This window comes from Zonotrichia leucophrys, chromosome 2 (genome assembly GCF_028769735.1).
Source record: "Zonotrichia leucophrys gambelii isolate GWCS_2022_RI chromosome 2, RI_Zleu_2.0, whole genome shotgun sequence".
Lineage (NCBI taxonomy): Eukaryota > Metazoa > Chordata > Aves > Passeriformes > Passerellidae > Zonotrichia > Zonotrichia leucophrys.
Window position 1 is genome coordinate 21,281,929 of NC_088171.1, and position 13,376 is coordinate 21,295,304.

Here is a 13,376-nt window from a genome sequence, read left to right on the forward strand (position 1 = left end):
AGACAGAAGACCTTAGCCTGGATTCACAGAATCAGATTTACACAAATTGGTTGAGGTTGGAAGGCACCTCTGGAAGTCATCTGGTCCAATCCCCTGTTCATGCAGGGTCACTACAGCTGACTGCCAATGACAACTTTTTAATATCTCCAAGAATGAAGATACCATGACATCCTTGGGAACCAGGTTATCATGGTTATCCCCATGATAACCTGTGCTAGGGCTTGGTCACCTTCACAGTAAAGTCCCTCCTTAATTCATAATTAACAAAATGATTTTTGCTTGAACAAGCAAAACTTTTCCCCTTCCTTTATATTCTTCCCTATCATTCCTTGAATTATTTCCCATTTCTGGGTCATTTTCAATTGAACTTGACTGAGCAGAAAAGTTTCACTCACATTAAACTCAGTTCAAGTTTGCAGAAAAAAATGGATCATATTTAAGAAGGGGCAGTGTGGACACAAACTTTATGAGACTCATGCAGATATGTTTTGAGACACAGATCTCTTTAAAAGTAGACTTTGGTGGGTTGACTATTGAAGAAACCATCAGTAACACATACAGATTGACTACTGTTCATTTAAATAAATATGCATCATGTCAGTAAATAAATGCACTCACCTTTAGCTAAATCCTCCTCTTCCTTTTTGGTGGCTACTGTACCAGGATCTTTGGCAACTAGAGCTGGACTTGCTTTTGCCTGTTCAGCAGCCTAGCCAAAAGTAAAAGATGTAAAAATTAATCGAAGAAAAAACTGACAGTGCATTAAGTTCACCATTTTGTTTTGTATTCATCTGCTACATAAAAATCTAAAATAATTTAGAGCATTTCACTCCTCAAAGAAAAGTTTTATTAAGACAGGGTAGCTTTCATTTTGTTTGCCAAACATTCTAGAATTCAAGACTACAAGCTGTAAAATGCAGAGCTAAGGATAAAAAGTATTTGTGACACATTTTGAGAACAACCACAAAAATCTAATATACCTGTGAGCCAATAGCTGGGAAAGTAACTCCTTGCTCCTTAAGATTTTTTATCATGGCAGATATTAAACTAAGCTGTGGGTCATTCTTGAATTCATCAGTCCATTCCACCATAAGGGCTTTCAGCTTTTCACAAACTTTTGGATGACCCTGCATGGAGAGTAGAAACTAGTTAAAGGATGTAAGAATCTGATCTTAATTTCAAGTAATTGCATGTTACTGTCAATACAAAACATATAGATATCTTAATTTGTAGTCAAATTTAGCACTCAGTCTTTATCAGAAAGGGAGAAAAATACATCAGCATTGTGTTTGTGCCAGTACAGTATGTGCTAGGCCCAAAATGAAGTAAAATAAGATTACATAAAACCCCCTGTTCTATCTTCATTTCATCATATTTGTATTTAATGTTTTACTGATGTTATTTAAAGTGAAAATATAGTAGCTTATTTATAAATTAACACGCCACACCTCCCCCAGACAGAATACCCATGTTACCTAGTATGAAGTGGCATTCAGGAAGTTCTGAGAGCCACAGTCTTTATAGTAATCTTCTCTCCTTCCCCTCCCCCTTGTTTCCAGTCCTCTAAAAGTAGATTCCATTCCACTTTCAGATTATCCCAATTCTGTACCTAATTTTACTTACAAGTGAAACATAAAAGTCAATGCAATACATTACCTTATTCAACACATTGCTTACTTCACTGGCAAAATCTCTTGAACAGACTTCTAAATGAAAGATTTTGCCACAGTTTGATACACATGCTCCTAGAAGCTAATGAAAGAAAGATTAAAACTTAGAGATTTTTTTTGCAATATAACTTTTCAGGAAGAAAGTGAACTACATGAAAAAGAACCTACTGTTAATGCTTGCATAGCAACGTGCGGATCTTTATGGTTCACTCTCTTCATTATAGAGCGGAGGCAGTCCTTAGGCCTGAAAAACACAATCCAGCTTTAAAAATATGGAATGGAATGAACATTTCCTACTGCACACGTGACCATGCTGACAACGTTAACAGATAGCAAGATCTCCTGAACACTGTGAGTAAATTATTTAGTAGCTTATAATTTAAAACAACAACATTTAAAAATAAATTAAACAGCATAAACTGTTGTAGCCATTTCTATCTGTAGGATTTGTATCTCTCTTAATTATCATAACCTTTCAGTAATTTATACAACTTCTTGTACTTAGAGCAAATTACTGTAAATACTCCCCAAATGCATAAAATCCCTTACAATTAGAGAAGTGGAATTCTCTATAGTCCATGTATCTACTCTTCTATATTTCACATATATATGTAAGAACATTTCCTTACATACTGATTTATCAACACCGTTTTATTCTGAATTACCACCATATTCCTCAAAATCTCTTTTAATCTACAGAATAACAATAATAAAGAAGACATGTAATGAACCAATAATTTCTAAAAAAACCTGATAGACAATCTACATCAAAGTTACAAAACAATTAAGTACAGAATTCAAGTCTTGCCTATGTTGTGGTAGATAGAAATAATATGAAAAGCAACTTCAACAAAGAAAGGGGATTTCAGAAAGTTTAGCATATTAAAATGTATGTGACTTTCTGATACTTTGTTCCGTCTATAAAGTAGTGGAAAGCTAAGCCAGGTTGAGGTAGGAATTTTCAAGGGCATACAATCATCATGTGTTAAATAGCCCTGGAAAGATAACCCTGGAAGAGGGTAAGTAGAGAAGGAGGAAAGGAGAAGGTAAATCTACACTAAGAAAATTTAAACACTTATGGAGTTTACACATGTATAGCATGGTTGTCTTTGGAAGCAAAAGTATTTTTCTGTTGAACTGATATCCAAAAACTAACATGAAACTCAGGTATAAGTTACACCACTGCTTGGCTATACTATATTTGGCAGTGTCTACATTTTACAGAAATGTCCACCTCATATTTAGGGGCACTAATTATAGAAAGTGCTGTCACACAGCACAAGTACATATCATTCAGTGTATACCTTCATATACCAATTATTACAGATGAAGGCTTTAAGGCAAGTACTACCTTTTATCTATTAATTATCCAAGACTTCTCATATGTTCACTTTAGTTGAGAAAGAATACAAGCTAAAATTGTTAGAAATAACTGCTTTCTGTAACCATTAGTTTACGAGTAGGATTAACAATGCGATATGATTGCAAGCTCAAAAAAGGTGCTTGCCCATTGTGAAGCCAGTATTTATAAAGGCAGGGTGCAGGATCAAGAGCTTAGGAGTTCAGGAACAGGACCATTAGCCTATAATGTTTTTTACAAAAAAATCCAAAGTCTTATTAAAAGTAATAAGAAAGCCTCAAAGCCAAATGATAATCCACATGTCTCAAGTACAATCTATTTGTTTATATATTTAAAAGAAATTATCAATGCTTGAGTGTTAAATGTTTTTAAATACTCAAATGTTTAAGATAAGAAAAATTTTGATTACATGTAGATAGGAAAATAATCCAGGTGTACCAATCTTTAGTCACACAGAGTAAGAAGACCTATTCTAGACAGGCCTGTAATTCTTATTTTTACTTCTAATTAATTCATCATACAATTTAGTGTGTAAATTACGAGAAGCACTATGCAGAAACCAGAGGGAAGCATGCACTCTATGAGTGTAGAATTCTGTCTACTTATTAGGCATCTCTCCAAATTGTACTATACAAATATTTGGCCACAGCACCACTCCAATGATGATAATTTCAGAGGCACCACAATGAGTAGTAATAACAAATAAGTAGGGTGAAAATATGGCAAGATAAAATAGAAGCTATGTATCATATGTGGCATCATATGGTATCATAAACCAATTCATATAGAAAATAATGAATTTCAGGTTTAGTTTTAGAAAGTAGAAAAAAATCTGATTATATTTTATTTAACAAGGACACAATTAGCAGCATTTGCAATGTAAAATACTACTCTGCACAAAACATTTCAGATATGTTCAGGAATTCATTGTTCATTTACAGTCTAAGGTAACTCTGTGGGACTCAGCTTTCCTCCTAGCTCCTTCAGCAACAGGCTGGTCATTAAGCTTCCTGGTCAGCCTCTGAGACATACACTGCAATTACAATGCAAATGCTACTGAGATTGCGTAATGTGAGGGGGAAAAATGGAAGACACATTGGAAAATTATCAAGTAAGCAAGTTTGCTGCTCTCTCTTGCATGGCCAAGCACAAAAAAACCCAAAGAAAAAACAGCTAACCAGAACACTGACTTGCTGAGGCAGTGATTAATCCTTAAGGAATCAAGACAAAGTTAGGCAAGCAGCAATATGGACAAACCATTTCTCAATGACAATTTGCCAATACCCACTCCCAACAGAGAGCACTGCAATGAACATTTCTATTTTCTCAACACTTGGTGCAGCCTCTCAGCCACTGACTCCATTTTATTCAGCCATCTTTTTTTTTTTTTTTTATTAACTAACCTTTCTTGAAAAAACTGAAGTTGTGAAAGTTTCAGTGTAGACTGATATGTCTAATGAAATAAACAGTACTAGTGTCTCAAAGCCAAATGCAAACCTGATTGGAGTAAGGAACTGGCTAGCACTGAAATTACTGAAGAAAGGGGGGGCATCTTTGCTAAAATATACCATACCTGTCCATTAATTTTTCCTTTTATTCTGTTTAAAGAACCATCCAAATTTTATAATGTTATTTTATTCTAAGATGAAAAAACTATAGATTCAGTTTTGTAAACATTTTCATTGTAGAAAAGCAACACTATGCAAAAATTGATACCTTTCCTGTAGTCAGATTTAAAATGCCAGTCAAATATAAAATCATAGAACATCCTGAGTTGGAAGGGATCCCCAAAGGGCCCTGCAAAGTACAGACTCAAGAATCACTCCATGTGATTAAAATTTTAAAATTTTTTAAAAGAAACAAGTTTTAAAGAATGCTGTACAAAACCAGGAGGCAGAAAGGATTGGCTCTAACAGTATAAAACCTTTGTTTTAATCATGTTTCTATGTTGAAAAGGCAACTTGCTCATTGAGTTAATATTGGCAAAAACCAGGATGCAAACAATGTGATGTGTGACTGCTGAGCTGTATGAGCCCCTAATGGAAATTCAGAGATTAAAAAAAGTGTTGTCTCATCATTAGACAAATTTTAGATTATCTAAGAACCTGATATGTGAAGTATGCAGAATATGTTAATTCTGTACTACATAGAGTAGTATTTCATATAGGCTATTGTAAACAAATCATATTGTTTAAAATATTGACACATTTTCTGTCTTTCCTGTGTTTTCTATAAAAATTCTAATAGCAACTCTGATTTGGAAATTCACAAAAAAACAGAGAAAGCAGTCAAAGAGAGGGATTCTAACTTGCTAAAAATCTGGTTTAGTTGTTTGGATTAAAGGAAGCAAGACAACATTTTCAGCAATTTGCAATTCTCAGTACCGAGAGTATTACAACATAAAAAATAACAGTAGCAATTATGCTATGGAACTGTAACTAATTTATCTTATGAGAAAATGCAATACCTTTGTAGCATAACAGGTTTCCAACAATTAATCTGGATACCAACAGTTTGCAGACAATGTGCTATACCAGAAGTGCTACTTAATGAATAAGTGTTTTTCTAGGCTGCTGTGGCTTCAGGTGTAAGGCACTCTACATCTAGAATGCTGCAGGATGCAAGGGAGCTTGTAGACTAGTACAAAGAAAATCCACAAAGGAGAGATTTTTGTAATCTAAACTTCTTCCAAGAACAGTAATAAACAGCCTGTACTGGAGCAGAATTGGTTAAAAAATTAAAGTCAATCCCAGCTAAGAAGACTTGCATCCTTGTCAGAGGACCCTAAACTGCAGGAGAATTTCAAACAGCTAAGCGTATCTCATTTAAACTTCTTAATGGGAAACATTGTCTTGCTTTACCTTGCTACTGCACAACATAATCCATAAAAACAAAGAAAACTCACTCTCATCGAGTTTTAACAGAATCTGAATTTAAGCAACAAGTCAGCTGGCAGCCTATTACAAGCAGGATAAATACTACAAAGGTTTAAGTCCCACTTTTCTTTTATAAAACAATTTTATTAGGAAAAAGATTAAAATACAAATACACAAAGCAAAAAGACCAAAACCAACACAAACTAACCTCAGAAATCCTAACAGGAATTTATCTGCATATTACCAGAAGATCTCTAGCTTTATGTGTACTGCTGTCTCTTGCAGCTACACACATTTCAGCACTGTTCAGGACAGTCTCACTGTTGCTGTGAGACTTAATTTCATCTGTGGAAAGGCTTTCAGTGATTAAACAGAATACTGAAACATTCAATAATATAGTTACTGTTACAAGCTTGGCATCAACATGCTCAAGGAATAGAAATGCAGTTTTATATATAAAGACTAACATTATTAACAACTTGCCAGCTGCTATCTTCACTACAGTTATATACAACAACACAGAAACCTCAATATGCTGTGCTATTTTTGTGTACTCCTCCAGAGACCATCTCTAATCCCAAGGAATAAGATTATTTGCAAACCTGTCCTTAGGAACAAAAGTCCCAGGTGGGACTTTGCTGTCTGGCATCTCATACTGTTTCTAGCAGTTCTACAAGGCAATCCAAGTCATTCTCAGAGAAGCCTTCCACAGCATCAGTGGCAAAACTTTCTTCTTGAGTTTGTTTCATTCCTAAATTCTTACAAGAAATGCTTCAAAAATGTGTATTTAAAACATTTCCCAGTCCTAATACTAAAATGACAAAGCATTATAAATACTCTGAAATTATGTCTTTAAACTGTATTTTTAGTTGCTAGTTATTATACTTTTATACTTCATACTTTATCTTTTCTTGTCCAAAAAGTAAGTTCATGCATGAATTCTATAAGAGAGCTCAGTCAATAATCAAACATGAAACATTAGCAGCCCATATTAAGATGTGTTTAATTTAGTATCACATCTCCAAAATGTACGTTTTCCAAAGCCCTGCTGACAGAGAATAGCTTCTGAAAACAAGGAGAAGAAACACGAAGTCTTGTTGTTTTCTGTGACAAAGACACTGGTGGTCCGATGGTGAGAACAATGGAGGGCAGCAGATGCTTTATACCTTGGTGTTAGCAAATATTTGACATACAGCTGAAGTCTTTGTAGTGTCCTTATCACATAGCAAGTGAAATATGGGCTGGATAAAGGTGAGTGGAAAACTGGTCTCCTAGGCTCAAAGAGCTGTCACCTGTAGTGCAAATTCCAGCTAGCAGGCAGTGTCCTTCAAGGATTTCTGCTGGGATCAACAGTGCTCTCAGTAACTTACTGTCCAGAGCAAGTTGCAGGGGAACATATCAGTACACTGAGGCCGTGGTTAATGTTCAGAGGGGCCTGGACAGGCTGGAGAAATGGGCACACTGGAAGTTCAATAAGAACAAGGATAAACTATTGCATTTTAATGAAGCCAGGAGCTGACCACATGAAAAGCAGGAAATTATCTGCAGGTCCTATTGGGTGAGAGGTGTCAGCAGTGCAGCCTGGCAGCTAAGACAACCAACCACATCCTGGCTTGAACTACAGGTCAGCACAACCAACACGGTCAGGAAAGTGACCCTTTCCCTCCATTTTGCACTTGTAAGATTGCATCTGGAGCATTTTGTCCACTTTGGGGCTCCCCAGTGCAAGAAGGGTATTTACACACTGCCCTAAGTCCAATAGATAGCTGCCAGGACAGTCAGGGAGGGTCACATACAAGGAAAAGATGAGAGAGGTGCTTTCAGCTTTGAGAAGAGCAGCCAAAAAGTGGGGCTTACTGCTTTCAACAAGCAATTAGTCAGAGTATACACAGAAGATGCAGCCAGATTCTTTCTTAGAGCTGCACAGTCACAGGACAAGATGCAACAGACAAGACAAAACAGTAAAAATTGCAAACAGATTGCAGAATTTTTTTTTTAATTTCCTTACTTAGTAAGTAGAACTAGTTAAATACTGAAACATGTTGCCCACAGAAGTTGCAGAACCTTTGACCTTGGAAGCATTCAAGACTCGACACGGTCCTGAGCAACCTGATCTAATTAGACCTGTTTGAAGCTGGGGGGGTGGGATTAGATGTCCTCTGGAGGTCACTTCCAACTTAGATTATGATTCTGTAAGAAAAATGCCTCATGAAGCTTCCTGGGTTTACAGTAATACTGCTAAAACATGTCAATTTATTTTATCTGCTGCACTGGTGAAAAGCTGCTGTACACAAGTCCTAATTTTAACACATCAACCAGTATCTCCAAAGTAAGGATTGCAAAATATTTCCGCAGAAACCCCACACATTTTCCTTTTACTTGTAATCAATTTAAGTTAAATTCAGCTTTTGTAGAAGTTTGTAAAGGATAACAAAAAATTCACTTCTCTCACCTGGGTATGAGACTGAAGTAACAGAATTAAAAACATTTGGGGAGGAAATTCCTGAAGTTACTTACCCTGTGCGTGACTGTCCAACTTTATCACAGATATCTAAGATGAGGCCCCAGTCCTCTGCAGTGTTCATCTCACTGGTTGCTTTCTCTGATAAATAAAGTAAAAGTAAATCAAAATACAAATTTAAAAAAATATTTAATTGCTAACAAAGACGTATATTTTTGTATATTTCTTTGTATATTTCTAAATGTATGTATATTTCTAAATGTATGAAAAAATCCCTTATACTTACTAAAATATCTTTGTATATTTCTAAATGTATGAAAAAATCCCTTATACTTACTAGAACTCATATATTAGTAGTGTCGTACTTAATACTTTTTGATTTTCTAATGTTCACTTGTGACTATTAATTTTAATTAATAAGCAAATATATTTTGGGGTTGTTTTACCACATCATAAATATGCACACAAAACATGACACAAGCAGTATAGCTATCAACAGATTTTTTTTCCATTTGAACTATAAAGTTTATTAGGATATGAATATCCAAAGCATTGGTTCACTTTTTGCAGAGTCAGATACAAATGAATTTATCACGTTCTCAGACACCAAAGTGCTGTGTCTTGCATTTCCTTTCATGATATATTTCACTGTTTCTTTTCAGCTACAAAGACTGCTAAACCAAAGTTAATTTCAAAGAAGCCACTGTGACTCTTCCTTCCAAATTTTTTTAATAGGCCAAAGGTCTCTGGTAAAGACTAAAGAAATAGAGAAAGGATGTAGAGAAGAAATAGATTCAATGTCAGAAGAAAAAATAGACTCCCTCCCTATTTGTCCCCCACAAACACTTAGTTACAGTAAGGATAACTGAGCCTTACACTGCAGCCCAATAGAAGATTATCTGAACACTGATACATCAGCTCAGGACTGGAGAGCACAAAGGAATGCACCTGCATTTTTAATTACTAACCAAAAAGTACGAGAATGGGCATAGAATAATACAGAAACTTTGTTTCCCATCCCTGCTCTTCATCTAATGTTTACAGCTTCATCTACAAAACACAAAATATGCCTCAGCAGTAAATACCATCCTTCAGGGAATGTCTTGGGCTACTTAGTTTTATGAAAAGAACCAAAGATTTCCTATAAAAACTTCTCTGTCAGGAAAGATTCATTATCTAGATTGGCACTGGCAAAATTGCAAGATAAAGACAAAGTAAACACCTAACTCCAAAAATTACAAGGATTATTCATATTGAAGTCGATGACTTTTCTTATGAATGTTTCCATGACCTGCTCTATAGTTATGTGCTCCCAAAGTATTTCTGAGGAAAAATTCAACACTGACATATATTCAACTGAAATGATAACACATCAGCTCTATGGCCTGATGCAAGTAAAGAGCAAAACAGTATAGGGAAATCCTAAATGGAAGTTAATTACTATTCTGAATGTTCTCTCAGATAAAGTAGAGAGACATTACCTCTTCTCTGTAAACCCTATCAGAAAACTTGTTTGATTAGAAAAAGCATTCATAAGCAACAGAAATATCAAAAATGATGGGTAGACATCATGCTAACATCTAGCACTAAGATATACCAGCTGATCAACCAACCACTTCATTTTCCTTTCAGTCTGCTCTTGTTCCAATTCATGCTTATGACTAACAATCTAGAGATTTGTGATTTTCAGGTAAGACACTTGAACTCAATGCCTGGCATGAACCATCACAGACCAAGGCAGCCTTCTGAAATTGCAGTCTATGCACACAGCAGCTGTTCTGCTCCAAAGACAGCCTCAACTCTGCAGCACCAGAACTGCTTTTTTGAAACACAGAGCCAGAGTTTCCTACACTGTGTTCCTCAGACTGAAAGCAGCTGATGAGCACAGTCCAGACACACAAAACAGACCACATGGAGGCAGTTTACTTCCAGGACTCCATTGCCTCTGTTCATTGCCTGCTCTACTGGAGCTGGACCAGCTCCAGTCAGAGTGCCTGCACAGTTCTGTCCAAAGCCCTCAGCTCCTGCCAGGCTCCGAGCTCGCACGAGGAGCTCACAACCCACACTGGTCACTCTTGCCTAATGCTGCACTTCAGTTGGCACATCCTGTAGCAGAGAGATGAGCAATCCAATGGAACTGGAACCTTGGTCTTTTCCATTGTTCTACATAACAGACATTTGTCTGTATTTCTGACAACAATCGATCCTTCTTTCCTCACCATGTCAGCAAAGAGAAATGACATAGCAATCAGTTATGTCTTCTACAAACCAAGGAGTAAACTAATGCATGTTTAATGTTTTAATATAACAGCAAACTGTGCTTTATGCTATATTTGGCTAAATTTAAATACTTTGGCTAAAACTCCAAATAAGATACTGATTGATGAAATCCCTGATCCACATCAACCACACTGATTACAGCCTTTATTTTAATTCTCCGTGAGAATATTTTGCAAATCTATTCATGAGTACAATTACAAGGTTTTTGCTATGACCACGTTCTTTCTTGCCAGTTGAAGTTAGTCCTATGAAAAAAGTGCCATTTGCTTGTAATGCTTTCCCCTAGGATATTTCCTCCACCAACAAACACTAGATAGTTTCTTAGTAAATTTCAGCCTGAAACCAAGTTCTACTGTATACTTTCAGTCCTCTGTAGTAACAAGCATCCAATAAATCAATCAGATAATAAAATTAATGGTAAGACATGAGAAAAAAAATGCCTCTATTTAAATTCTATTTAAATTCTATCTCAAACAAGAGAAGTTAAAAGTTAAGAACATACTGAGAATGTTAGCAGCACACTGAGCTGACTGTCCACAAAAAAGGCCTCTTACTAATGCTATGCCAAACACAAAGGAAAAAGGACTACATCACAGCTCTCTTCCACGAGGCTGCACCACTCAAATTCAAGGCAGTGTTTTCAGAGCACAAGCAAGGCCTACAATAGTAACTTTAAGCAGTGCAAGACTGTACAATCATATATTGCATCAGGATAATTTGTAGTAACTAACAGTTATTATTAATCCTAATTACTATTAATAGTAGTTAGTAAAATAATAGTTTTAAATTTTTTTAACTGTTTTTTCCTTGGTTTTTTTTTTCATTACTTGTCTTTACTGCTCACCTTTATTTTTTCAGGAGTTATTTAATATTCTTTTCTTACCAGTAATTCCATAAGACACACACACATATTCATAAGAGCCAGAATTTCAGATGAAAACAATAATTGGATCTATGGGTTCTTTGGCAAAAACAACAATGATCAGGCACCATATAAGAATATATTTCTAAATTATTTCAACAATTTATTTAGTTCCTAAAACAAACACAAAAGAGACAAAAAACTCATATAAGTTTTTGGCCACTTTGCAAGGCGCAGACCTTGGAATCACTAGGCCTCTCTCCTTACACTTCTGCATTCAGAACACGAGCCATACTGGGCCAAACCAGTTCCAACTTGCCCAACATTCAGTCTCTAAAATATTTATTATACCTACACCAGACACCTAGGAAAAAGAGAACAAGGTAAGCATTAATTGTACTTTCCTGCCAACACACCTTTCAATGACCAACAATTTGCAGCTTCGTAACTCCTGAGTCAGAATTGGTGCTCCAACCACACAAACATTGTCATAAATCACACACAGAACAAATAAAACATTCTGAAGCAAAAATGCACCTCATTTGATGGAAATCTCAGCTGTGTTTGTATGTTTAGCTTCTCAATAATTTGTAGAATCTAATGTCCTTTAAATAAAGTACCTACATGCAGAAATAATTCTTCCAAACATATATTGTATCTTTTTTCATGGCACTGAATAGCACCTGGCTTCTAAGGAAAACATCATTCCTCATTACAAATGCCATAGACTCTCCCTGAAATACTGTACCTAAAATCCAGAAGACAAAGTTAGACCTATTGAATGAGAAGCCAGGCCAAAAAGATCTAAATATACGAGTTTAATTTCTTATGCATTGGTTGAAAGTACACAGGCTATTGCATGGCTCTTTTGGGATACCTAAATCACCCTGCCTCTCCTTGTGTCCTAAGGTTCATTAAGTGTGTTGAGGCCCCATTTCCCTCTCATTTACACAAACCTGAATGCTTGGAGCATTGATAAAATTCTGTTTGCTCCTCTGGTTTTATGCATTATTTATAAATTATAGGCAAAGCAAAAGATATTTGCATTCTGATTCTATTTGAAGTTCTCTATTACATTCAAAACACAATTGCAGTTGATTATTTTAGGACAGATGAAAAAAAAAAAAACAAAACCTTTTCTCAGAAATAAAAATAAATATTACCTAAAATACATGCCTGTCCTAAAAGAAATTTATCATCAGATTTACAAAATACTATTAGCCAGAAGAAAGGTAGTGCACATTGAAAAAAATCCATGGCCAGATTTAGTGGTTGATGCTTTAGGTGCTGGTTAAAGGAATATAAATATTGCTGCAGATTTGCCATGGAAATATGTGCTAGTCACTGCCTTAGTTCTGCATCTTAACAATAGCATTTTACTGCCTTAACAGAAATTTGCAAGAGTAAATACTCTCATGACTGTTTGGATACTGCAGTGAATCACATGATGCATTTCTAAGGGCAGAAAACTCAGTGACAGTCCATTGCTAACATCATTTTCAGAGGGAGTTCTTGGCAGGCTTGAGCTTCCCAAGCTTCAGTTTTTACTGAAGTTTATTTTGAAAGAAAAACCCCAGTCTAAGAACTGAGCTATTTTTCTGCAATGAAGTTTCAAAGATGTTAAAACTATTAGAATTTCAAGAAATAACAAAGCTAGATCAAAATACCTTCAAACCAAACACTTAAAATGTACATTATTTGAAGCAGTTAAAACAAGTAGCAATAAAAACTGCCAGAAAATTCTACCAATATAAGGTTTTCAACCATCCTACTTATTATTTGCTATTACTCTATTCATGAATCTAGCATCATTTTCACAGTTGGACATCATCAAAATGAAATACTGAAGTTGTAACTTCAATTATAA

At 35.5% G+C, this 13,376-nt stretch overlaps 1 protein-coding gene across 1 annotated transcript in view; it reads right to left on the minus strand.

Moving 5' to 3' along the window:
- The window catches only part of STAM (signal transducing adaptor molecule), a 32,962-nt gene that overhangs the window by 13,938 nt on the left and 5,648 nt on the right, over positions 1-13,376 (minus strand). Inside the window, exons 2-6 of the mRNA XM_064704190.1 lie at positions 8,424-8,508; positions 1,839-1,914; positions 1,657-1,752; positions 981-1,127; positions 619-709 (exon numbers count right to left, since the gene is read on the minus strand). Coding sequence (XP_064560260.1) covers positions 619-709; positions 981-1,127; positions 1,657-1,752; positions 1,839-1,914; positions 8,424-8,508 — 495 coding nt within the window. The remainder of the gene's footprint in view (positions 1-618; positions 710-980; positions 1,128-1,656; positions 1,753-1,838; positions 1,915-8,423; positions 8,509-13,376) is intronic.